This window comes from Haliotis cracherodii, unplaced genomic scaffold (assembly GCF_022045235.1).
Source record: "Haliotis cracherodii isolate W230 unplaced genomic scaffold, xgHalCrac1.p SCAF_2, whole genome shotgun sequence".
Classification (NCBI taxonomy): domain Eukaryota; kingdom Metazoa; phylum Mollusca; class Gastropoda; order Lepetellida; family Haliotidae; genus Haliotis; species Haliotis cracherodii.
The window spans coordinates 28,020,602-28,045,650 of NW_027266275.1; the positions used below are offsets into that span (position 1 = coordinate 28,020,602).

Here is a 25,049-nt window from a genome sequence, read left to right on the forward strand (position 1 = left end):
TGATTTGTGACCGGTCCATTGCAGAGATAAAACTGCAACAACTACATGGTCACTTCAGAAAGTCAGCAGGGAAGAGGAAATACACTTCTCTCAATGACTATCCCTGTCTTCTCAGCTCAACCATGCTCCCATGGTGCTGGTTTACAAGATGCTTACTGAGTGAGTGAGTGAGTGAGTGAGTGAGTGAGTGAGTGAGTGAGTGAGTATGGTTTTACGCTGCTTTTAGCAAATCTTTTTTTTTGTATCACTACCTCGACATTTCACTCATGTTACTTGTATGTCAATCGGCTTAACTCATGTGGATGTTACTTGTATGTCAATCAGCTTAACTCATGTGGATGTTACTTGTATGTCAATCAGCTTAACTCATGTGGATGTTACTTTTAAGTCAATCAGCTTAACTCATGTGGATGTTACTTGTATGTCAATCAGCTTAACTCATGTGGATGTTACTTTTAAGTCAATCAGCTTGACTCATGTGGATGTTACTTGTATGTCAATCAGCTTAACTCATGTGGATGTTACTTGTATGTCAATCAGCTTAACTCATGTGGATGTTACTTGTATGTCAAACAGCTTAACTCATGTGGATGTTACTTTTATGTCAATCAGCTTAACTCATGTGGATGTTACTTGTATGTCAATCAGCTTAACTCATGTGGATGTTACTTGTATGTCAATCAGCTTAACTCATGTGGATGTTACTTGTATGTCGATCAGCTTAACTCATGTGGATGTTACTTGTATGTCAATCAGCTTAACTCATGTGGATATTACTTGTATGTCAATCAGCTTAACTCATGTGGATGTTACTTGTATGTCAAACAGCTTAACTCATGTGGATGTTACTTGTATGTCAATCAGCTTAACTCATGTGGATGTTACTTTTATGTCAATCAGCTTAACTCATGTGGATGTTACTTGTATGTCAAACAGCTTAACTCATGTGGATGTTACTTGTATGTCAATCAGCTTAACTCATGTGGATGTTACTTGTATGTCAATCAGCTTAACTCATGTGGATGTTACTTGTATGTCAATCAGCTTAACTCATGTGGATGTTACTTGTATGTCAATCAGCTTAACTCATGTGGATGTTACTTGTATGTCAATCAGCTTAACTCATGTGGATGTTACTTGTATGTCAATCAGCTTAACTCATGTGGATGTTACTTGTATGTCAATCAGCTTAACTCATGTGGATGTTACTTGTATGTCAATCAGCTTAACTCATGTGGATGTTACTTTTATGTCAATCAGCTTAACTCATGTGGATGTTACTTGTATGTCAATCAGCTTAACTCATGTGGATGTTACTTGTATGTCAATCAGCTTAACTCATGTGGATGTTACTTGTATGTCAATCAGCTTAACTCATGTGGATGTTACTTGTATGTCAATCAGCTTAACTCATGTGGATGTTACTTTTATGTCAATCAGCTTAACTCATGTGGATGTTACTTGTATGTCAATCAGCTTAACTCATGTGGATGTTACTTGTATGTCAATCAGCTTAACTCATGTGGATGTTACTTGTATGTCAATCAGCTTAACTCATGTGGATGTTACTTGTATGTCAATCAGCTTAACTCATGTGGATGTTACTTGTATGTCAATCAGCTTAACTCATGTGGATGTTACTTGTATGTCAATCAGCTTAACTCATGTGGATGTTACTTGTATGTCAATCAGCTTAACTCATGTGGATGTTACTTGTATGTCAATCAGCTTAACTCATGTGGATGTTACTTGTATGTCAATCAGCTTAACTCATGTGGATGTTACTTGTATGTCAATCAGCTTAACTCATGTGGATGTTACTTGTATGTCAATCAGCTTAACTCATGTGGATGTTACTTGTATGTCAATCAGCTTAACTCATGTGGATGTTACTTGTATGTCAATCAGCTTAACTCATGTGGATGTTACTTTTATGTCAATCAGCTTAACTCATGTGGATGTTACTTTTATGTCAATCAGCTTAACTCATGTGGATGTTACTTGTATGTCAATCAGCTTAACTCATGTGGATGTTACTTGTATGTCAATCAGCTTAACTCATGTGGATGTTACTTGTATGTCAATCAGCTTAACTCATGTGGATGTTACTTGTATGTCAATCAGCTTAACTCATGTGGATGTTACTTGTATGTCAATCAGCTTAACTCATGTGGATGTTACTTGTATGTCAATCAGCTTAACTCATGTGGATGTTACTTTTATGTCAATCAGCTTAACTCATGTGGATGTTACTTGTATGTCAATCAGCTTAACTCATGTGGATGTTACTTGTATGTCAATCAGCTTAACTCATGTGGATGTTACTTGTATGTCAATCAGCTTAACTCATGTGGATGTTACTTGTATGTCAATCAGCTTAACTCATGTGGATGTTACTTGTATGTCAATCAGCTTAACTCATGTGGATGTTACTTGTATGTCGATCAGCTTAACTCATGTGGATGTTACTTGTATGTCAATCAGCTTAACTCATGTGGATGTTACTTGTATGTCAATCAGCTTAACTCATGTGGATGTTACTTGTATGTCAATCAGCTTAACTCATGTGGATGTTACTTGTATGTCAATCAGCTTAACTCATGTGGATGTTACTTGTATGTCAATCAGCTTAACTCATGTGGATGTTACTTGTATGTCAATCAGCTTAACTCATGTGGATGTTACTTGTATGTCAATCAGCTTAACTCATGTGGATGTTACTTGTATGTCAATCAGCTTAACTCATGTGGATGTTACTTGTATGTCAATCAGCTTAACTCATGTGGATGTTACTTGTATGTCAATCAGCTTAACTCATGTGGATGTTACTTTTATGTCAATCAGCTTAACTCATGTGGATGTTACTTTTATGTCAATCAGCTTAACTCATGTGGATGTTACTTGTATGTCAATCAGCTTAACTCATGTGGATGTTACTTGTATGTCAATCAGCTTAACTCATGTGGATGTTACTTGTATGTCAATCAGCTTAACTCATGTGGATGTTACTTGTATGTCAATCAGCTTAACTCATGTGGATGTTACTTGTATGTCAATCAGCTTAACTCATGTGGATGTTACTTTTATGTCAATCAGCTTAACTCATGTGGATGTTACTTGTATGTCAATCAGCTTAACTCATGTGGATGTTACTTGTATGTCAATCAGCTTAACTCATGTGGATGTTACTTGTATGTCAATCAGCTTAACTCATGTGGATGTTACTTGTATGTCAATCAGCTTAACTCATGTGGATGTTACTTGTATGTCAATCAGCTTAACTCATGTGGATGTTACTTGTATGTCAATCAGCTTAACTCATGTGGATGTTACTTGTATGTCAATCAGCTTAACTCATGTGGATGTTACTTGTATGTCGATCAGCTTAACTCATGTGGATGTTACTTGTATGTCAATCAGCTTAACTCATGTGGATGTTACTTGTATGTCAATCAGCTTAACTCATGTGGATAGTACTTGTATGTCAATCAGCTTAACTCATGTGGATGTTACTTGTATGTCAATCAGCTTAACTCATGTGGATGTTACTTGTATGTCAATCAGCTTAACTCATGTGGATGTTACTTGTATGTCGATCAGCTTAACTCATGTGGATGTTACTTGTATGTCGATCAGCTTAACTCATGTGGATGTTACTTGTATGTCGATCAGCTTAACTCATGTGGATGTTACTTGTATGTCGATCAGCTTAACTCATGTGGATGTTACTTGTATGTCAATCAGCTTAACTCATGTGGATGTTACTTGTATGTCAATCAGCTTAACTCATGTGGATGTTACTTGTATGTCAATCAGCTTAACTCATGTGGTTGACTTGTATGTCAATCAGCTTAACTCAGGTGGATGTTACTTGTATGTCAATCAGCTTAACTCATGTGGATGTTACTTGTATGTTGATCAGCTTAACTCATGTGGATGTTACTTGTATGTTGATCAGCTTAACTCATGTGGATGTTACTTGTATGTTGATCAGCTTAACTCATGTGGATGTTACTTGTATGTTGATCAGCTTAACTCATGTGGATGTTACTTGTATGTCAATTCTCATAACTCATGTGGATCTCAGGGTGAAAATATGAGACGACACTTCTTGCGGGCCGGGTATTTAATCTGGTATTTCCCCATGACGTTAGGGAGTAGTAACACGTGAACTCAGTATCAGTAACAATTAAAAAAAATAAAAAATTATACCCTCTACTTCATTACACACAGTGGCGACGAGAAAGAGAATGATGTGGCATTGGGTGACCAAACCGCTTAGGTCACGGTGCACAGGGTTTGTAAATGTGTGACCCATTTGTTTGGGGGATGACTATGGTGATGTGAGGGGTTATCGGGCAAAATAATTTTAGAAGCTGTTTGACCAAAAGTCGAAAATACAACTTTCATTCCATCTTTTTCCAAGAAGGAAATTTGCATGTAAGGCACACATATATCTGTTTAATTTGGCAATATCATGAAATGATCTTGCACTTTTATTTCTATGCAGGCTACCCCAATCAAAGACTTAGAGCAGAGACGGGTATTACAGATGGTGTTGCATTAACCAATGGATTTATAAATCTCATCTAAATCACGTCTAAACATACACATTTACCAACATAAATAAGCATGTCAATAGTTTGTGTGAGTCCTCTTCTGGAATGAACAATTGATTGCCAAAAATTATGTACTATCAATCCTTAACAATCGATGTGTGATACGGCCTCTTTGAACTCTAAACAACTAAGCGATATCTATATTAATGACCTACATGGCCTCTATGCCAATCATATCTTGCTGAAGTTAGGTTTCCACCAGATATTTATAGACTAGCCAACTGTGGACTCGTTGACATATTTCTGTTCCACAATGCAGTCTTCCCGCCACATTGGCGGTCATTATAGTCAGTCAGTATCAGTACCGGCCTCCACTTGCAAGGTGAGTGTGGCATTTACTGATAACACAACCACTGACAGTCCTAGTTGTATATGCAAATATTCAGTGACTTGAAACGACTGAGATTTATGTTTCTCTTACTTAAACTTAACTTATCTGAGATGTATATACACGTAATATACATTTGCAATATATAAAAAATAGCACTAAATAATATAGAATGCAAAATACACAAGAAAGATGAATTCACTCGATTTACAATTGGATGAAATTATTCACATACATAAAGTAAAGTGCTAGTATGAATAAATTGAAGTAACAAAATGAAATATTACTGGATCTTGTATACCTATATATGTAAAAAAACAATATATATTGTAACATGTAAAGTATTTTGACATTTATTCTTGGTGCCATTTTACAAAGAGTTACATGTAATTTGTTGTTGATTTCATGTAAATGAATTAAATCTTTTTACTGGACTTGATCTATTTTCTTTCATAAATGAGTATATTAAAATATATATTTCTGCTGAACAGTACCTGTGGTATTCAGGTTCATGCACTGCACTGTCTCTTGTGCAATATATATTGTGTGAGATTTAACGCTGTTATGAACAGTATTTCTTTGATATCAGGAGTGGAGAGTTTTCATGTAGCTAAAGTACAAATGATGTGGGAATAATCGCAGTATACTTAATTGTTCATCACTGGGAAAATACAAATATGCCTGTGTGCATATCTAAACATTTCTGTTGTAATCTTAAGGAATTTTTAAACAAGCTTCCAGTCACATGACCACATTGATATTATTATTGGTCTTACACGGTTGTCATTTCATAAGTATATTTAGCACTACCCATAGGTACTTTTTACTTATAAAGTTTGAGTTCAATTCATATTATCGGTAATTGACGACCAAAGTCATCGGCAGATTCACCCTTCATCAGTAAATGCCCAACTTACGGGTTTGCGTTTGAGTGCCGTATTACGAACCCACTACATAAAATATACGGCCATATTATATATTGAGGTAATATCCTGAAATCACATTTGGAAACACATCTTCTTATTTGCATAGGGTTTCCCCTTTACCGTATCAGTAATACCCGCCTCTGCACTATGTTATAACTGCATTATGCAAAGTAAAAAAAACAACTGAAATACTGAAATCGATTCCCTGTTATGACACAACACCACAGTGATAACATAAATACCATAACTGTCACCTCATTGCAACAAATGAAATGCCCATTTGACATTAAAATCACAAACAGGAAAATTGTCATTTAAATCTTGATGCAAGACCAGAGTTCTCTGTGGAAACGCCCACTTTTAAGTGAAAGGGGATCTTATAAACGACAACCCAGTTGACAGGCCGCTATTACTTTTGACAGCTGCACAATGCAATAAATACAATCGAAATCTGTTTCGTCACATAAGCATGTATCAATTGCACAACAAAATACACACCTGCATAATTGTTTGTTTGGGCAAACTGGATTTCACCATCATTTGCACGAATAGTTCGCGGTCGACATGTTCTTGATTTGGACAGACGATCTCATAAACCTCGCGATACAGAGGAGGGACCGACCCTGAAAATAAAGATAACATTAAAATGGATGATTCTACCAACACAGTGCGTAATTCAGGCTATTGAAAATCCTGACAGCTGATTAGCGCATCAGGTGTGGCTGTTGTAACACGCCTCCCGCTTACCAGATACAAGGTCGGCCGACATCTTGAATGGGTCATGTGATCGGTAGAACATAGTCTCAAACCATACTTATTAATTTGAAAACATTCCCTATTAGGTATAAATCAAAGCTTGTGACATTCATGAGTGACAATGGCCTGCATACAATGACCAAGAATGTATTGAATATATTTTATACTGATATGTCTATGTGGGGCAAATCACTTTGGTACGAGGTTAGAGGTTATTTTCATGGTTGTTATGTTTATATCCAAGTAACATTGAATGAAATTATCGAACAGTTGACATGCCGGGTCATCTTTATTAAAGCGGCCCCGTTAAAGCTGCTTTGGTTATCATAACGACTATCGTTTAAAAAGGTGGTCTGAAAAATAGACAAGTCGACGTATATGTTGTTGGCGGAACGGGCACCTGCCAGTTTCAGATCGAGAACAAGTCATCTGTAGTCTAGTCTTAGAAACCAGTCCAGACACGAGGATGTAAGCGTGGAAATCACCGGCCAAAAACATCATGTCACGCAAAACACAGGTTAGCATTGCTCTGACATTCTCTTACATGCGCTGACCATGTTGTTATGAATGCCTATATTTCAACGTTTACATAAGGTTGCAATGCAGTTGGGTATTTTGTTGTGGTACAAGCGTAATTTTATTGGTTTGAGTACTATGACAGTAAATATAGTAAAGAGACATGTCTGTCACTTTGTGTTATTACTAGTCATTCTAATTAGAACAACTTTTCAGCAAGTTTTATTTTGACTTTTACAAGGAAAGTATGTGTCCTTTTGATATGTTCAGCTTCAAATCATATTCACCAGGGTCAGGATTTTGTTTAGGCAGAATAGCACTGAGTAGGTTACACGTTATAAGTTAATGCCTTCGTCATACAAGACGCAGTGGTATAGAGATGACAACCATCTTGTGACATTTCTGATGGTCTGTCAAAACAACAATCTATCATACCCTGGTGCATGCTCCCACTATAAGCCACTGGTTTGTTCGAGCCAGATTAGCTCAGAATACATTACTTGACCTAATTACCGTATTTGACATAATAAGGGTGCACAACAATATTTGCTAATATATTGGCTAGTGATCAATCGAAATTAGCACCCCTTCCAATTGATCAATGTACACAAGACTTATTTATTCGTGTATAATATGCACACATGTGTTATAATTACAGCACACATGTGTTATATGCACCCTTAGTTATGGGCAATTAAATTCTGGAAAATATATCTGTCGTGTATAATACGCACAGATTCTTCTTTTGTATCATTTCTGGCTGTCAGCATAAACCACAAAATTTACAATCTTTCAACTCTGTTTGGTTTTTTTCACCAAAATTATATTCTAATAAGAGCCCCCTATTTCAAATTTTGTGACTGCCCTGGGCGCTTATTACATTGAATATGGTGCCATGATTACACTTTCAAGAAAGTGCAACCTTCAAATGTGATAGCATTATACTCTATTTGGCAATTTAACAAGGATTTCTACTTGTAGAGCTACAGGTATGTTTTTTTCAGATTTATATACTTTACATCATAATAACAAATGCTTGACCAAAATTAAATTTGAAAAACTATCTTGGAAAAATTATATTTGCAACAAAATCGCACGTTATTTGCCCTTTAAAAGTGAAAATGTGTTAGTCCAGAAATCTTACCTTCTGTAAGATTACTGCTGGGAAACTATATATATGATTAAAGTGACACGACTCCCATGATTTGTTGACAGGAAATTTTCTAATTCAGACCAGTGTTTGAAATAAGAAAAGAATTATCAGGACCCACAGACTTTAGAAGCTGCAGGCCCTGACTAAACTTTTTGGGCCTTCATTGAAAAACTGCAGCTTACTGTAATAAATGAATTGACTCATAAATGTACTGCAGGCCATAAGGACCCATACAAATGTGAAACTACAGGCCCGACACAAGATCTACCTGATACGGGGCTACGGCCAGGCGTTTATTTTGAACACTGATCATCATGATCATGCTGATCCAGACCCTTGTTTAGATTCCAGTTCAGAACACATGTATCAGGATAGTAAATGAGTTTTTGTTATATGAGCATTACTGATCATTGTAAGTGGTTGTATTGCTATCGTAAAACACACTAACTGCTATGATGAGTCTTGACAACTGAACTAGTCCTAGTACCATCTGTCACGTTTATGATGGCAGTCAACCAATAATTAGGGCGTGGATCACATCACTTCTGTTTATGGTGAGCTGGCTAATTGGGTGTTAGAGCATTCCGTTTGAAAGGACAATACCAGTGCAATTGATTTGAAAAGGTAATTAGTGATTGCTAATTGCTTATATAATCCTAGCTTATTGGCTTTGTGTTATCTTTGTACATTAATCCTTTCTCATTGGCTTTGTCATTATATTATTATCTATGTCCATTCATCCCACCTTGTGTTGTATAAACATATCAATCAGATATATATATATATATATATATATATATATATATATATATATATATATATATATGCCGCTCTCAGCAATATTCCAGCTATATGACAGCTGTCTGTAAATAATCAAGTTTGGACCAGACAATCCAGTTATTGACATCATGAGCATTGATCCACACAATTGGTATACAATGACATGTATCAACCAAGTTCAGTGAGTCTGACCACCCGATCCCGTTAGTTGCCTCTTACGACAAGTATGGGTTGCTGAATACCTATTCTGACCCGGATCTCAATGGGTCAATATCTATAATGACACATAGATGTTGCAAATAGAAATTGTGGAGATTAAAATAAGATAAAAAAAGTTTCATAATGTTCACTGTACCAAAATCATGTAATATTTGTATGGCATACACTTCCAGGGTTTTACGCGACTCACAGTACGCACAAATGTAGAGAATGGAGGCAGAAAGAAATTATGGTGAATCCCTCGGGATGCACAATGATACTAAGTATCAAGAGCTGTTATTAGCATCTGTCATATCACCCACCAATCATGACCAGTGTCCACATGATCATTGATTCATTCTAGGTTCTAACGTGATTATGTAATGGACAGTACACTACATCATTTCATTACCATGATTATCCCTATTGCCTGCAAGGACTCCTAAAATTTATCATTGGGGGTCCCCTGGCCCCACACATTTGTAAGTCAAGGTTATGACCTGACTTTATTTTTTTCTTCAAAAAATGCCAAACACGTATTATATAAATTTTATTAGCACATTAATCATTTGATATTTGGATATTTGGATGTTTTCCATGTGGTATCTATTAATAATATGTTAAGCATAATAGTACTCTAAAATAAATGAAAGATACTATCATGATTATGATCAACATGATTTTTTATATTGAACCAAGTGGGGTGGGGGGGTAACTCCAGGTTTGATGTTATCCCAGTTGGATATGAGCAACCCAGCGCGGAACTAGTCACAGCATGGAGATTGCCCTTAAGTGTTAGCCGGCACCCTTGGTCGCACTATGATTAATGATATTCTTTTCTTGTTTAAGAAGTGGTGTGACACTGTGAGTGATTTCCCTTTAATCTCCTATTGTAAGGTGTATTTAACAGTGACATTTTTTTTTTTGGTAATGTAAGACCTTTGTTATTTATGGGTTAACAGAGTTTCTAAACTGTTTCTTGGGTAGTTCAAACTAAACTGGTTAATATTATATATTATTTGGCATATTTGGCAGAAGATATTGTTTGGATCAGTCTGCCAAACAGGAAATAAATAATTTAATAAATGTGATCAAAGCTAAAGTATTTTAAATCGTAGTCATCTGCATAAAGATTAAAGCAACAAGACCATGAAGACAGGTCTTGTAAAGCAATGATAATAGAATTTTCTATGACGAATAATAACTTGTACTGGTAACCGCAGATGGTACACAGATACAGCTTATTGTACAGGCTGTATTGTCATGTTGTTTTGTAATTATCAGTCCCCGACCCAAAAAAATTCTGTGGTCAATTTTGATAAATTCTGCATCCTAATTTGGGGGGCAGGGGGTGTAGTTGTCTGAGGCGCCGCAATTCACTGTGCAGAGTTGTGTCTCTTATGCAGGCCAGAAATCTATAATAGTGGGTTCGAATCCCGGTGCGCCTCAGTTATGTTTATGATATTCAGAAGCATTTTGTATTTTGTCTTTGTATTAGGCATGGATGATATGGCAAAACAGAGAATTTCCACAACTCTGAAACTGTTAGCATGATTAGTTTGTGTGAATTTGACAAACGTCTTGCATCCAACTAGTGACCATTACATCAACTGAAATTTGGAATGGCAACTGTGATCACTGGTTATTGTTAAGCTTCTGTGTCTTATCAGTGCTTATTGTCTGATTGTTTAAGTGTCCTTACTCATGTTCATTCAAATAATACATATGGGTCAAATCAACAATTAGTCATCTGGACAGTCAACTAAGGCCCATATTATGGCTGTTACTTGTTGATAGTGTCATGTATTTGTCAAGTATCATATAAACGATGTAAATTAATGCTCTCTGTAGTGAAAGTAAGTAAGCGTTCCCTGCCCCAAGGCATCTTGGGATTGTTTGTAATGGCCAACGGACATAGGCGGAATTTCTGCACCTGTAATAAACCTATCCTATTCCATCTTGGGTCTGTCAACCTCATACCACCACAGTATTCACCATTTTATCACAAGGACTATACAGTAAACGAACAGTTACCATGGTTACAACAAACTCGAAGGGACCACTAATTTTAGTTCGTGATAACCGTAGTTTGTTATAAGCATATATACAGCATATATCATGTATATACAACAAATGGTCGGGACTTAATATTAAGTTCGTTATATCGGTGTGTTCGTTATAAACGTAGTTTACTGTACATCTAAGATATGTATGGGCAGTTCACCAGGTTGGCTATACATCTTATCAGTGATTTTGCAACTAGTTTCTGTATGTTTTATTCAACAACATGCATCTTTGAGACAAAACTCATAAACAGGATAAGGTAAATTGATCCCACCTTGCCTACTATGTTACAGTGAACTATTATACACCAACTGAGGCACACTGACGATTGGCAGTTGACAGTGTCAAGTATAATCATGCTAATGGAAGAATGTTTTCACTACTCATTTCACTATTGATAAGTGTTTGGTGTAACAGTTACTACGAAGTTTTAAGATATGTATTGATATTTTTTGTTTAGTGTGCCACTGTTATGGCCATGATGGTACTTGTATGGAGAAGTAAAAACCTGTGATCCTTCCATGCATCTGTGTATTGTTCCACCGCTGATTAGCATGGTTAAAGGTATTTCACATTTTCACTTGTTACAGAAGAATATATAAGTTTTTGTTAAATATCCAATGATTATTTCAGAACCGTTATGATGAGGACTTTGAATATGATGAACTTGAGGACACAGAAACTCTGGTATGTATACATGGTATGCCATTCAGAGCTCCAGATAAGCATCGTATTTGCGTAAAATAAACCCCAAACATTGCCAAAATACAGAAACGCATGCATTAAATGAAAAACTCAAATGTATAAAAACAGCATGCGTAAATACCCAATGAAGCTTTTTCAGCAAGGGTACAAAGGAGCTAAGTTCCGAAACACAATTACGAGCTAATTTACTTTCTGAGTCCAGCCTTTATATTTAGAATGGTTATCATGGTTATATACATCTAAAACATTATTTCATTTTTTAAATCTTAAAATGTTCACTGTTTTGGGGAAATACCCAAAAGAGTGAAGAATAGATGAGTGAAAAAGTATTGGTTACCCAAAGAAAAATGTAATAACCCAATGAAAACAGAAACCCTAGAGTAAAAACTCAATGGCTCAAAAAGTTATCTGGAGCTCTGGGCATGTGAAATATGTATTCCTTGTGACATGAAACAGGTTACTGTAAACATGGTAAAGGGACTGCTTGTTAATGTTACTACCATGATTACCAGGTCATTATCCAAATTCTATATGTTCCTTAAGACCACCTCCATGGTCTAGTGGAGCGGAAGGTCCGGGAATCAAAACCCGGCGGCATCATACCAAAAGACGTTAAAGTTGGTGCTTCTTGTTACCCTGTCTGGCGCTTGGCGTTAATGGGCTAAAACAAGGACTAGTTGGCTCGGAGTCGGTATACTGTGTCTGAGTGGGGTATTCATGTTAAACTGCGGCATGGTATCTCAGTGGGCTAGCACTATAAAGTAGGCACACACACACACATGCATGTTGCTGTATACATGGTATAAGTGCAATAATCTTAGATGCAAAGTTAAACCCCATTTCAACTCCCCTCACCTTATATTTCTTAACTTTGGAGATGTCTCCATGGTCTAGTGGATAGAGCATTTGTCCGGAAATCAGGAGATCGGTGGTTCGATCCCCTGACCGTTTTATTCCAAAGCATGTTAACAGATGTTACTTGTTACCTTGTATTTTGGGGATAAAACAATGACTGGCGGGCTGGGAGTTAGTGGTATCTCAGTGGGCTAGCATACTAAGACTCACTTAAGTCTGGACCAGAACAAGCTGTTATACACATGCTCCTTCACACTGCTATATAAATGACATTATCTTGAACATGTTGAATGGGATTGTAAACACCATTTTATCTCATAACTTTTGATATAATAAGATAATATAAAGGGAGATAATCTGTATTTCTTGTGACAATTTCAATAAATTATGTTTCAGATATCTAGAAACAAGCCTCCAAGATACAAGTCAGGTATGTGTGTAAAATAAACATTTGGTATATTCTCTTACTATGCTTACCAATATACAAAGTAAAATATGTTGCTTCACACTGATTGTTTTCAAAGTGGCCACCAGCAGTGTAATGTCCTGGATAATAAAACAGTCTCAGGGCATACAGCATCAATTGTTTTGAGACGGATGATTGTAGCTTGTGATGTAGTATCTAGCTCTATGTTAACATGGTTCAAGCAAACAACATGTAATATGTATAGTGACGGTAACGATGTTAAACATCCTGGTTAATTACAGCTCCTGCTAAGAAAACCAAGAAGACAGGTCGCAGACCAGGTGAGTGTGAAGAATATGTTTGTATAGGCTGCCATGCCACTCTTGTGTCAATATACAAAATAAGATTAATAAATCTTTAATGATTTCTCTGTCATGGCCGGTGGTGATGACAAAAAGAGTGATTACCATCCCCTCAGTATTTTCAAATTTGAGTGAAATTTACAAAACAATAAATTTGAAGGATTTCTTGTTCCACCTGGCAATAGGGATATTTAGGTTTTTTTATTTTGTATACACGGTAACATTTCAAAATTCAGAACTGGATACGAATCATGATCATGATCATAATATTAATCATGATTTCACGATAATATATGATTAAATTCAGATTTGCTGACTGATGGCAACTTGGACTTTTTGAACCTGTTGAATAGGTCATTATATCAAAATGAAACTTCTGCACAAATATTTTGTGAATGAATTCGCTAAAGTTTCACTGATTATGAGATCCTAATTTCCAGGATCTCCAAACAAAGCAAAGCCTAAGCTTGGTAAGGATTTGTGGATGACTGCCATCAAGAAACGACAGACATGTGAGTTTCAGTTGATTCAACAATTAATATAGAATTTTATAAAGTTTCATTGATTTGTTGACATATTTTATTTTATTTTATTTAATTTTTTAATATTTTTTTTATTTTATTTTATTTATTTTTTATTTTATTTTATTTTATTTTTTATTTTTTATTTTATTTTATTTTATTTTATTTTATTTTATTTTATTTTATTTTATTTTATTTTATTTTATTTTATTTTATTTTATTTTATTTTATTTTATTTTTATGATGGTACTTCTTATAAACGTGCTATTTAACATCACATCAGCATTATTTCAGCCATATAGCGACAGATGCTAAACATACTTAATCATTAATCCCATAGTAAATATCAGATACAATATATGCTTAATGTCATAGTTAATACCAGATACTAAGAAGAAATCAAACCAACTTATAAAATTGTTTTTATGCAACAGAAATTTTTTCATCCACTTAAGAGATTTTTTCACTCCAAAAAGAGCCTACTGCTCCATTGACAAATGGTGAGCAATTTCAAAATAAATATGATGCTAGTTTGAAAAAAACCTGACTTTGAAGTCAATGTAAATGTATATTCAAAGTGAATGTGTGTGAACAAGGTGATTATAAACATGATAAAGGGATTTCCATAGGTGATTTCATAAAATATTATTCAATCTCTAGTGGGAATTGCAAATGGACGCCATCCAGACACCCCTCATCACAAGACTCCAATTGAGTTTTGGGTTGACACTCTTCGTAAAACCGGCGTGGGTAAGTATTATTCCATATCTACCACATTCAACTATATGAAGTCTTGACAAAACAAACTGATTGCTTAGCAATGTTCTGTATCTTCTGTTCTGGGCACAACAACTCACAACACTGAAGTGACACATTTTTACAACCCTGTCATCATGATTATAGATTCGGGGTCGAATAGGTCTTCACCGACCAATGCTTGCCGTAAAGGGCGACTAATGGGATCGGGTGGTCAGACTTGCTGACTTGCTTGATGCATGTCATCATAAACCAATTGCTGGATCGATGCTCGTGATTTCGATCACTGGATTGCCTGGTCCAGACTCGATGATTTACAGACTGCCGTAAATAATCAAGTCTGAACCAGACAATCCAGTGATTGACATCATGAGCATTGATCTACGCAACTGGGATATGCATCAATCAAGTCAGCGAGCCTAACTAACCAATCCTGTTAGTCACCTTTTATGACAAGCATGGGTTGCTGCAGACCAATTCTGTACCCGGATCTTCACAGGTCATGACAAGCATGAGGTCTGAAATACTTAGTTTTACCCAAAATCCTTATCATGCTTATGAAGCATTGAAATGAATAATATTAATCTACTTTTCTTTGATATTTTGTCCTTAGCTTGACTGAGTACTCATGACACTCATAAACAGAGTCGCAAGTACCCACCCGTGACGGACTAATTCCATGAGTATGATGAGGGATGTGTAGATTATAAAAATTATCCAAGTCGTAAAGTTAGTAGCATTATGTTGTGACTTTAGTGTCATTACATCCCTGAGCTGGAATTTAGGATATTTGTTGTTATTCATAGTTAGAATGACTTCTGCCATGAATACTAATAATAGTTCTGGAGATAATTGTTATACTTTTGATACCAGGACATTGGGACTGGTAAGATTTTCAAGAGGTCCATCCTGTTTGTAACCCTGCCAAAACTCAGAAAGGTTCTTGTGGCTTTGGAGGACTTACTGTTATAGATTTGGATTTTAGGGTTAGGTCAGATCTTATTTTGGTTGGGGACAGGTGATTTTTAATGACTGCATATATTTAAACAAAAGGAGTGGTTTCCGGTAAATCCAAGTGAGTGAGTGAGTATGGTTTTACGCCGCTTTTAGCAATTTTCCAGCAATATCACAGCGGGGGACACCAGAAATGAGCTTCACACATTGTACCCATGTCGGGAATCGTATACAGGTCTTCGGCTTTAACCACTAGGCTATCAGACCGCCCAAATCCAAGTGAGAGAGTTTCACGTGTGGATGACCCAGCTGTTGACTTGCCCTTGTTTGTGACAGGCATGAGCACAGAGAGTTCAGGAAACGCTATGACAGGTCTGAAGAAGGGCAACGACCTGAACCTGGCCTACCTCAGCACCAGCCACTACATGCGCCAGATGATGGGGACGGAGAAGCCACGGAGGAACGTGGACGACCCCACAGGTGGGTGATCACTTCAGCTGTGTCTCTGATAAGTACATGATGGATCTGTTTACAACATTAGACAGTCAGACTTCATTATTCAGACTTAAGATGCATACACAGGATACAGGTAATGTGTAAAGATAACACATTGCTATTGTTTTGAAGATTGTAAGTGACACACATGCAATGCTATTTGTAATTGCCAACATGGCTCCGAAGAGTTCAGGCACAGAATATATGGTTTTCATTCTTTCAAATAATGTAAGAATGATTATGATTGTGGCCTAGTTTTGAGGAGGTGACTCAAAGTGACCCTCTGTTTGCAGCCAAGGCTCATGCTGGCACCCCAGCATATAAATCCCCAGAAGAATACTATGATGATATCCTGGACTTGAAAAAGGTAGGAGGTGTCTGTTTGGTGCAGATCTATATGATGTTGACACAAGTAACAGAAGTGGGTTTATTTGGAGCTTTTCAATTTACAAACGCACAAAAACAGATTGAGATGTTTTATTGTAAAATTACTGTGCAGAAAAGGATAAATATGAGGTGAACTTAATAAGCCCTGATTATTGTATGAAGACTTTGTGTAAACCTCATGAGGAATATGATTGTTTCCATTGTGACAGCACATCTCCTCCCTCAGTCAGGACAACTCAACAATGAAGGCAAAAGTGAGACGTCTGGAAGAAGACAATATTAAAAAGGTATCAGTTTGGTCAAGATAACGACATGTTTTTGTTGTTGAAATGAAAAATCAAACTTTGAAGGTGGTTAGATTTGAATGTTTCTTAAAGAAATGTCATATCTGGTCAAATACAAACCTGTAAACTAGTGTTACAGCTAACCAGCTATTTTCTATTGATCATGTGATGTTGGTTTGTATACTTCCAGGAGAAGGAGATTGATGGCCTACTACACCCAGAAAAGGTGAGATTTTGTGGAATTGTATTTCATATGTATACAATTATTACGTTAATTCTTTTCTGAACTTCATAAGCTATTATTAGGATTTAGGAAATACATTTTGCTTACCATCAAGATAAGTCCCTAGGACAAGCTGAACATGTCACAAAAACAAAGCAGATACTCATTCACATAAGAAAGGTTTATTATTATGACATCATCTGTGTCTTCTTGATGATTGGTTGTTTGTGTGACAGAATGAGGAGCTGCGATGGACGATGGGAGATAGAAAACCCGACACTGGTGCAGTCATACACAGCCTTAAGCAGAAGATCCTCAAGCTAGAGATGCAGCTCCGAGACAAGGAAGCCTCATATGTGTAAGTGATGATATACAGCGTGTTGTCATGGCAACAAGGAAGCCTCATATGTGTAAGTGATCATATACAGTGTGTTGTCATGGCAACAAGAAAGCCTCATGTGTAAGTGATCAAATATAGTGTGTTGTCATGGCAACAAGGAAGCCTCATATGTGTAAGTGATGATATACATGTACTGTCGTTCCCGAGGAGGTAGGCTCGTAAGGGTGCATAATGATATGCAGTGTGTTGTCATTGCAACAGTGAAGGCTCATAAGATAAGGGATGATATACTTTGTGTTGTCATGGCAACAAGGAAGGCTTATGACGATTAGTAATGATACGCAGTGTGTTGTCATAGCAACAATGAAGGCTCCCATGTGCAACTAAGGATTTGCAGTGCATTGTCTCAGACATGGTTTTATGTATAACATATGAAGACATTAATTAAGCATCATGGAATGAGTTTCATGACTAAATGCAATGATGATGATGTTGCAGGAAGCTGGTGAGTGAGCTGAAGACAACGAGGGTGGAGGAGATGAAGATACAGATGGAGGTTCTCTACCAGGAACTGCTCCGCTTGCAGAACTCCCACGACACTGGTGCTGACAAATCTAGGTACATCTCACCCTTCAGAAGATTGTTTGCGCGTAAATAAAAGTTATGAGGATTGCTTGAATGTGCCTGCGATTGTATATTGAGATTTCGTAGGGTTGCCATGTTAAATATATAGCTTTGTGACATTATCTTATCCATTCTCAAGGACTATAGGAGATTAATAGCAGGTACATGTCATCCTAAGGGTAAGGTCACTGACTGATGTTTGTGTATGACCTCCATTTGGTAAGGCCACTGACTGATGTTTGTGTGTGACCTCCATTGGGTAAGGCCACTGACTGATGTTTGTGTGTGACCTCAATAGTGAAAGGCCGCTGATCGATGTTTGTATGTGACCTCAATAGTGAAAGGCCACTAACTGATGTTTGTGTGTGACCTCCATCGGGTAAGGCCACTGATTGATGTTTGTATGTGACCTCAGTAGTGAAAGGCCACTGACTGATGTTTGTGTATGACCTCAATAGTGTAAGGCCATGGACTGATGTTTGTATGTGACCTCCATTGTGTGAGGCCACTGACTGATGTTTGTATGTGACCTCCATTGTGTAAGGCCACTAACTGATGTTTGTATGTGACCTCCATTGTGTAAGGCCACTAACTGATTTTGACCCCCAAAGGATAAGACCACTTACTAATAATGTTTGTATGTGACCTCCAAAGGACAAGGCCACTAACTGATAATTTGTATATGTGACCTCCATAGGACAAGGCTACTGACTAATGTTTATGTGTGACCTCCACAGTGCAAGGCCACTAACTGATAATGTTTGTATGTGACCTCCATAGGACAAGGCCACTAACTGATAATTTTTATATGTGACCTCCATAGGACAAGGCTACTGACTAATGTTTATGTGTGACCTCCACAGTGCAAGGCCACTAACTGATAATTTTTGTATGTGACCTTCATTGGCTATGGCCAGTTACTGATGTTTGTATGTGATCTCCATTGTGTAAGGCCACTAACTGATAATGTGTGTATGTGACCTCCATAGGTTAAGACTACTAACTGATAATGTGTGACCTTGTGACCTTCATTGTAGGTCAAGAGCAGTCTGTAGTTTGTTCATGATGTTAGTGTGTCATGTACTCCGTCCTTCACCAGGGATAAGCTAAAATCTGTCTGAGGTAGTCTGATGTAAACACATATCTTATGCGTGAAAAGTGAATATGTGAAACTGATGATAACAGTTGTAGGTCATGTTCAGTAAACCATAGGGAAAATCATACCTTGGTATCTGTGTAAACATTATGCCAAACAAACATATGGAATACTAGAGTTTTCTTTAACAAAACAATCAACAAACAAGGATTAACATTTGTCTTTTAGATCGGGAAAGGAAAGTGGTGCAAAGGTGAAGGCGCTGAATCAGACTGTGCTTCGACTCAGTAAAGTCAACGAGCAGCTGCAGTCAGAGAACAAGGGGCTGAAGGAGGACCTAGAGAAGGCCCTGGAGGAAACTGATGAGGCCCCATCAGGCAGACGTAAGTACTGGGGGCACATAAGGCAGACGTAAGTACTGGGGGCACATAAGGCAGACGTAAGTACTGGGGGCACATAAGGCAGACGTAAGTACTGGAGGCACATAAGGCAGACATAACAGGGGGCACATAAGACAGACGTAAGTACTGGGGGCACATCAGGCAGATGTAAGAACTGGGGGCACACAAGGCAGACGTAAGTACTGGGGTCACATCGGGCATATGGAAGTACTGGGGCACATTGGGCAGATGTAAGTACTGGGGTCACATCGGGCAGATGTAAGTACTGGGGGCACATTGGGCAGACGTAAGTACTGGGGGCACATCGGGCAGATGTAAGTACTAGGGGCACATTGGGCAGACGTAAGTACTGGGGGCACATGGGGCAGATGTAAGTACTAGGCGCACATTGGGCAGCCGTAAGTACTGGAGGCACATTGGGCAGCCGTAAGTACTGGGGGCACATGGGGCAGACGTAAGTACTAGGGGCACATGGGGCAGACGTAAGTACTGGGGGCACATGGGGCAGCCGTAAGTACTAGGGGCACATTGGGCAGACGTAAGTACTAGGGGCACATTGGGCAGACGTAAGTACTAGGGGCACATTGGGCAGCCGTAAGTACTAGGGGCACATTGGGCAGATGTAAGTACTGGGGCACATTGGGCAGATGTAAGTACTAGGGGCACATTGGGCAGACGTAAGTACTAGGGGCACATTGGGCAGCCGTAAGTACTGGGGCACATTGGGCAGCCGTAAGTACTAGGGGCACATTGGGCAGATGTAAGTACTGGGGCACATTGGGCAGATGTAAGTACTGGGGTCACATCGGGCAGATGTAAGTACTGGGGCACATTGGGCAGATGTAAGTACTGGGGGCACATGGGGCAGATGTAAGTACTGGGGCACATTGGGCAGATGTAAGTACTGGGGGCACATTGGGCAGATGTAAGTACTGGGGCACATTGGGCAGATGTAAGTACTGGGGTCACATCGGGCAGATGTAAGTACTGGGGCACATTGGGCAGATGTAAGTACTGGGGCACATTGGGCAGATGTAAGTACTAGGGGCACATTGGGCAGACGTAAGTACTAGGGGCACATTGGGCAGACGTAAGTACTAGGGGCACATTGGGCAGACGTAAGTACTAGGGGCACATTGGGCAGTCGTAAGTACTGGGGCACATTGGGCAGATGTAAGTACTGGGGTCACATCGGGCAGATGTAAGTACTGGGGGCACATTGGGCAGACGTAAGTACTGGGGGCACATCGGGCAGATGTAAGTACTAGGGGCACATTGGGCAGACGTAAGTACTGGGGGCACATTGGGCAGACGTAAGTACTGGGGCACATTGGGCAGACGTAAGTACTGGGGGCACATGGGGCAGATGTAAGTACTAGGCGCACATTGGGCAGACGTAAGTACAGGGTGCACATTGGGCAGCCGTAAGTACTGGGGGCACATGGGGCAGACGTAAGTACTAGGGGCACATGGGGCAGACGTAAGTACTGGGGGCACATTGGGCAGACGTAAGTACTAGGGGCACATTGGGCAGATGTAAGTACTAGGGGCACATTGGGCAGACGTAAGTTCTGGGGGCACATTGGGCAGACGTAAGTACTAGGGGCACATTGGGCAGACGTAAGTACTGGGGGCACATTGGGCAGACGTAAGTACTGTCAAGCAGTAGTGAGTAGAAGTGTGGGGGGAGGCACATCAGTAGCAGAGAGTACATGATGATACAGCAAGTCACAGCATCAGAAGCAGCTTCAACTTTCGAAGGAGGTGGAAAGGGGTTCAAATGCTAAAAAATAATGTTAAGTTGTGAAGTAGGAGATAACACAGGGTGTTTTCTGTTGTTACTAATGATAATCGATCAAGGTTGTTTATCATTTCAGGAGAGTACGAGGACATGAACAAGAGACAGTTGCTAGTAGCAATATCTAAAGCAGAGCGGGTACGTCAAAACAGTCATCCCAGACTTCTGTCACAATTCTCTAGTCCAATGAATTGCGTTGTTTTTGTCCAAAGGTTCATTTCTCAAAGAACTATATTATGCCATTCTCCCAGCTTACCAAACATTGTCTTAATTCTTGTCCAACAAGTGTAAAAATTTGGAAGCCCTCTCTAAAAAGATTAATGCTATTATTGCCAAATTAAAACTGGTTGTTATGGATTTGTGGTTACTGAAAATCAGCGGTTCAATAACCCAAGTGAGTCGGGTCTGATCTTGAACTCTCCCAAGCGATATCTCCTGTGGGAGCCAGTTTTGGATGATAAATGTTAATCCTTGTTTGTCAGGACACAAGTAGATTATGTGGATCACAGTGTTAATACTTAATGTTTGTGTGCAGAGAGCAGAGCGGGCGGAGAGGAAGGCGGAGGCGGACAACACCTCCATGTTGTCTCTAGACAGTCGGCGCAGTGAAGTCCAGGGTACGTTCACTATCTGTAGAACCTGGGCCCCGTTCCACAAAGCGATCGTAGCACTACGACTGTCATAAGCCTATGCTAAAGAATGGGAGTTACGATCATCTTAGCGCTACGATCGCTTTGTGGAACGGGGCCCTGCTTGTGTTTGCAGGGTGATCAGCAACTGCTGTTCTGTTTGCTCTAGGAAACAGGAAAAAACCATCATGAAGCTACATAGATTGTATATTGAACAAGTATTTCTTTGTGTCATATATATATATCTGCAAATTGAAAACAACTAATATCACCTAGTTCTTCTTTTTCCAAAACAGGAATTGATACCAATTTTGATACCAATTAATTGGTGGTGTAACGATGCGGCAATACAGTATTGTATCGCAATATGAGGCCCATAATACAATCGATTGACGAACCCTGTATCGCGATACATACGATACATTTCTATGCAAGTTATTTTGCTGTAAAAACGTGAATTATAACAGTAACAGCTCAACAACTAGCTTGCACAGATTGTCCAGTATTTCCTGGTTAGCTATAAATAGCATAACAGCATAACATTCACAGTGCCTTCTCGCCTTTATGTTTCTGCACTACAGAATCCCATCTTCGATCTCTGAAATGTAGAAACATATGATTCAGGGTTGTGATTCACCTGCAAAAAGAAAGAATACCAACTGTATAAAATAAAAGTAATTTATCGCGATATGAATCATATCACACCCATAGTATTGAGATGCATATTATATCGCGACCCCACTGTATTTCTACACCTCTGCAGTTAATGTCATATTTATGTCATCCCTGTCTATGTGTGTCCAATGCACACTGTGTAACAATGTGATGTCCTGCAGGCAAGATTGTGCTCCATGGCAGCATGGAAGAACGGTTGCACCAACTTGACCAGAGAGAGTCAGAGCTACTGGATGAAATTGAGAAACTCAAGGTGAAGGTCAGGAGGCTGAATAACGAGATGAGCAAGAAAGGGTATGTTCTTTGATATTGACTTGTACTTGTAAACCTCCTTGCACTATGTTGTTGCATCTGTTGATGTTGATACTTTTGCATGCTACAGTATAGTCTTGGATCTCTGGCAGTTTTAGCAGCAACAGGAACGATTTAGGTGAAAGGGCATTATCAGTGATTCATATTGGGAAAGGGAGGTCACTCTAATTACAATGTGGAGCTATTTCCATTGTTTATTTGTTTTTGGAAAATGGTGTTAGTCTCGCAAAACGTTTTTGTAGTTCAATATATAAATTCACCATCTTATTTTGCAATGTTCGTAGAAGTGAGTTCTGCTGTACTTTCTACAAACTTTAATATTCCAATCCAATAATTCAGGAAAGTTACATAATTATATTTACAAAATAGTATTTTGTAGTACAGGTTTTTGGTGGTAGTGCATGTTCCCTTCCACAAGTGAGTTTAGTTTTGAATGTGGGTCTACCTTGCACGTACACTTAGGCAAGCAATGTTAGCTCCCTTCTCACACGACTAATAATATGGTTTCACCGAGAATTGTGCTTTATAAGAAAGTAACATGCTACCACCTGTCCCACTATGACATAGAAGCTCTACTCAAGTTTTGTGTTTTAAAACAAACCGCATTAGAACAAGCCATTTTCATTTCAATGTGTTACCATTACTTGTTTTATGCCATGCTTGTGACTAGCATTCTTTGCTGGGATTCCTCATCAACAAATTATTATTCTCACTGTATCATTTCAGCCGAGATTCATCTGGTACACCAAGACGGCGGGACTCCCCCACTGGTGTGACTCCAAGAAGGCGCAGGTAAGATTATATGTGTGCTGGTCATTTTCTCGTCTCATGGTTGGCTACGCCAGAAACCTATGATTGTGGGTTCGAATCCCGGTTCGCCCTGATTATGTTTCTAGGTTTGTCAGCACCATACCCGTGCTCATGGGTTTCCCCGAAGTGGTAAACATCTGAGACCTGCATCACTTCGGGCTTTCCTCCCACATTAAGCTGACACGCCGTGATATAACTGGAATACTGTTAAAAGCGGTGTTAAACCCAACTCACTCACTCACTCGTCTCCTGGTTAATGTTTGTTGGTATCTTGTGTTGGTTGACCTGGAACTATAGATTCAGCACTGTCCAAATCTCATGTGTACAGTCTTTTTGTTCCAGATCATCCTCAATAGACTCAGGCAGAGAGACAAATGTCCAGAGTTTTTCACAGAAAAAAGCCGCCAAAAGTATTCAGAGGCAATGGCGTCAGCATCGGGAGAAGAAACGTGAAGAAGAAGAGGTAGGGTAGACAACTCTGCTCTTGTAGTGGACACATGCATGACATCGTCTCCTGTTCTGTAAACATTCAGATTATGTCAGTAATGCACAAGACCTCTCCTTTCACCTAAGTTTAAGATATAACTTTTCATCTGAATCCTTTTCTCCCATATCCAGTATCTCTTGCATGCATGCACAAAACTATCAAAATAAGAATTCACAGATAGGAAATATCAAAGTAATGTGATCATCCAAATGTGGCACTCTGTGTGATGTGTGGTGGCCTGCATGTGAGTAGCAGGGCCAGTGATGTCCACAGTCCGTCTGTCTCTACCTATCTCTGTTCTGTCCTCATGTGTCTAGAGATTAGCTATTCGAGTCGAGGAGATGCGTCGAACCCATGCGGCTCGGACAATACAGCGGAGGTGGACCAAACATCAAGGAGAGACCGAGAGAGTAGGACATTTCCCCGAACATGCTTAAGCTGTTGTCACATGTTATGCCGGTGTTGTGTCCGTGTTGTGTCACTGTGCTGTTACTTGAGTCACCAGTGTGGTCACCTGACGCGCCTTCCCTTTGCCTCGCACTGCACCTGCATAGTGTTGATGAGCAGTGTAGTCACTGCCCGAAACACA

General features: G+C 38.8%; 2 protein-coding genes across 2 annotated transcripts in view; one reads left to right on the forward strand and one right to left on the reverse strand.

Moving 5' to 3' along the window:
* LOC139467926 (sorting nexin-8-like) overlaps positions 1–6,651 on the reverse strand; it is a 33,728-nt gene extending 27,077 nt beyond the window's left edge. Inside the window, exons 1-2 of the mRNA XM_071249514.1 lie at positions 6,621–6,651; positions 6,372–6,496 (exon numbers count right to left, since the gene is read on the reverse strand). Of these exons, the coding sequence (XP_071105615.1) occupies positions 6,372–6,496; positions 6,621–6,642 (147 nt within the window). The 5' untranslated portion in view covers positions 6,643–6,651. The remainder of the gene's footprint in view (positions 1–6,371; positions 6,497–6,620) is intronic.
* Positions 6,652–6,846: 195 nt separating this feature from the next.
* Positions 6,847–25,049, forward strand: part of LOC139467929 (IQ domain-containing protein E-like) — a 28,366-nt gene continuing 10,163 nt past the window's right edge. The window contains exons 1-19 of the mRNA XM_071249515.1: positions 6,847–7,146; positions 11,974–12,027; positions 13,297–13,330; positions 13,609–13,647; positions 14,109–14,180; positions 14,850–14,939; positions 16,236–16,379; positions 16,688–16,761; positions 16,991–17,068; positions 17,256–17,291; positions 17,525–17,646; positions 18,127–18,246; positions 19,577–19,731; positions 21,627–21,685; positions 22,083–22,164; positions 23,013–23,145; positions 23,890–23,955; positions 24,316–24,436; positions 24,778–24,870. Of these exons, the coding sequence (XP_071105616.1) occupies positions 7,129–7,146; positions 11,974–12,027; positions 13,297–13,330; positions 13,609–13,647; positions 14,109–14,180; positions 14,850–14,939; positions 16,236–16,379; positions 16,688–16,761; positions 16,991–17,068; positions 17,256–17,291; positions 17,525–17,646; positions 18,127–18,246; positions 19,577–19,731; positions 21,627–21,685; positions 22,083–22,164; positions 23,013–23,145; positions 23,890–23,955; positions 24,316–24,436; positions 24,778–24,870 (1,590 nt within the window). The 5' untranslated portion in view covers positions 6,847–7,128. The remainder of the gene's footprint in view (positions 7,147–11,973; positions 12,028–13,296; positions 13,331–13,608; positions 13,648–14,108; positions 14,181–14,849; positions 14,940–16,235; positions 16,380–16,687; positions 16,762–16,990; positions 17,069–17,255; positions 17,292–17,524; positions 17,647–18,126; positions 18,247–19,576; positions 19,732–21,626; positions 21,686–22,082; positions 22,165–23,012; positions 23,146–23,889; positions 23,956–24,315; positions 24,437–24,777; positions 24,871–25,049) is intronic.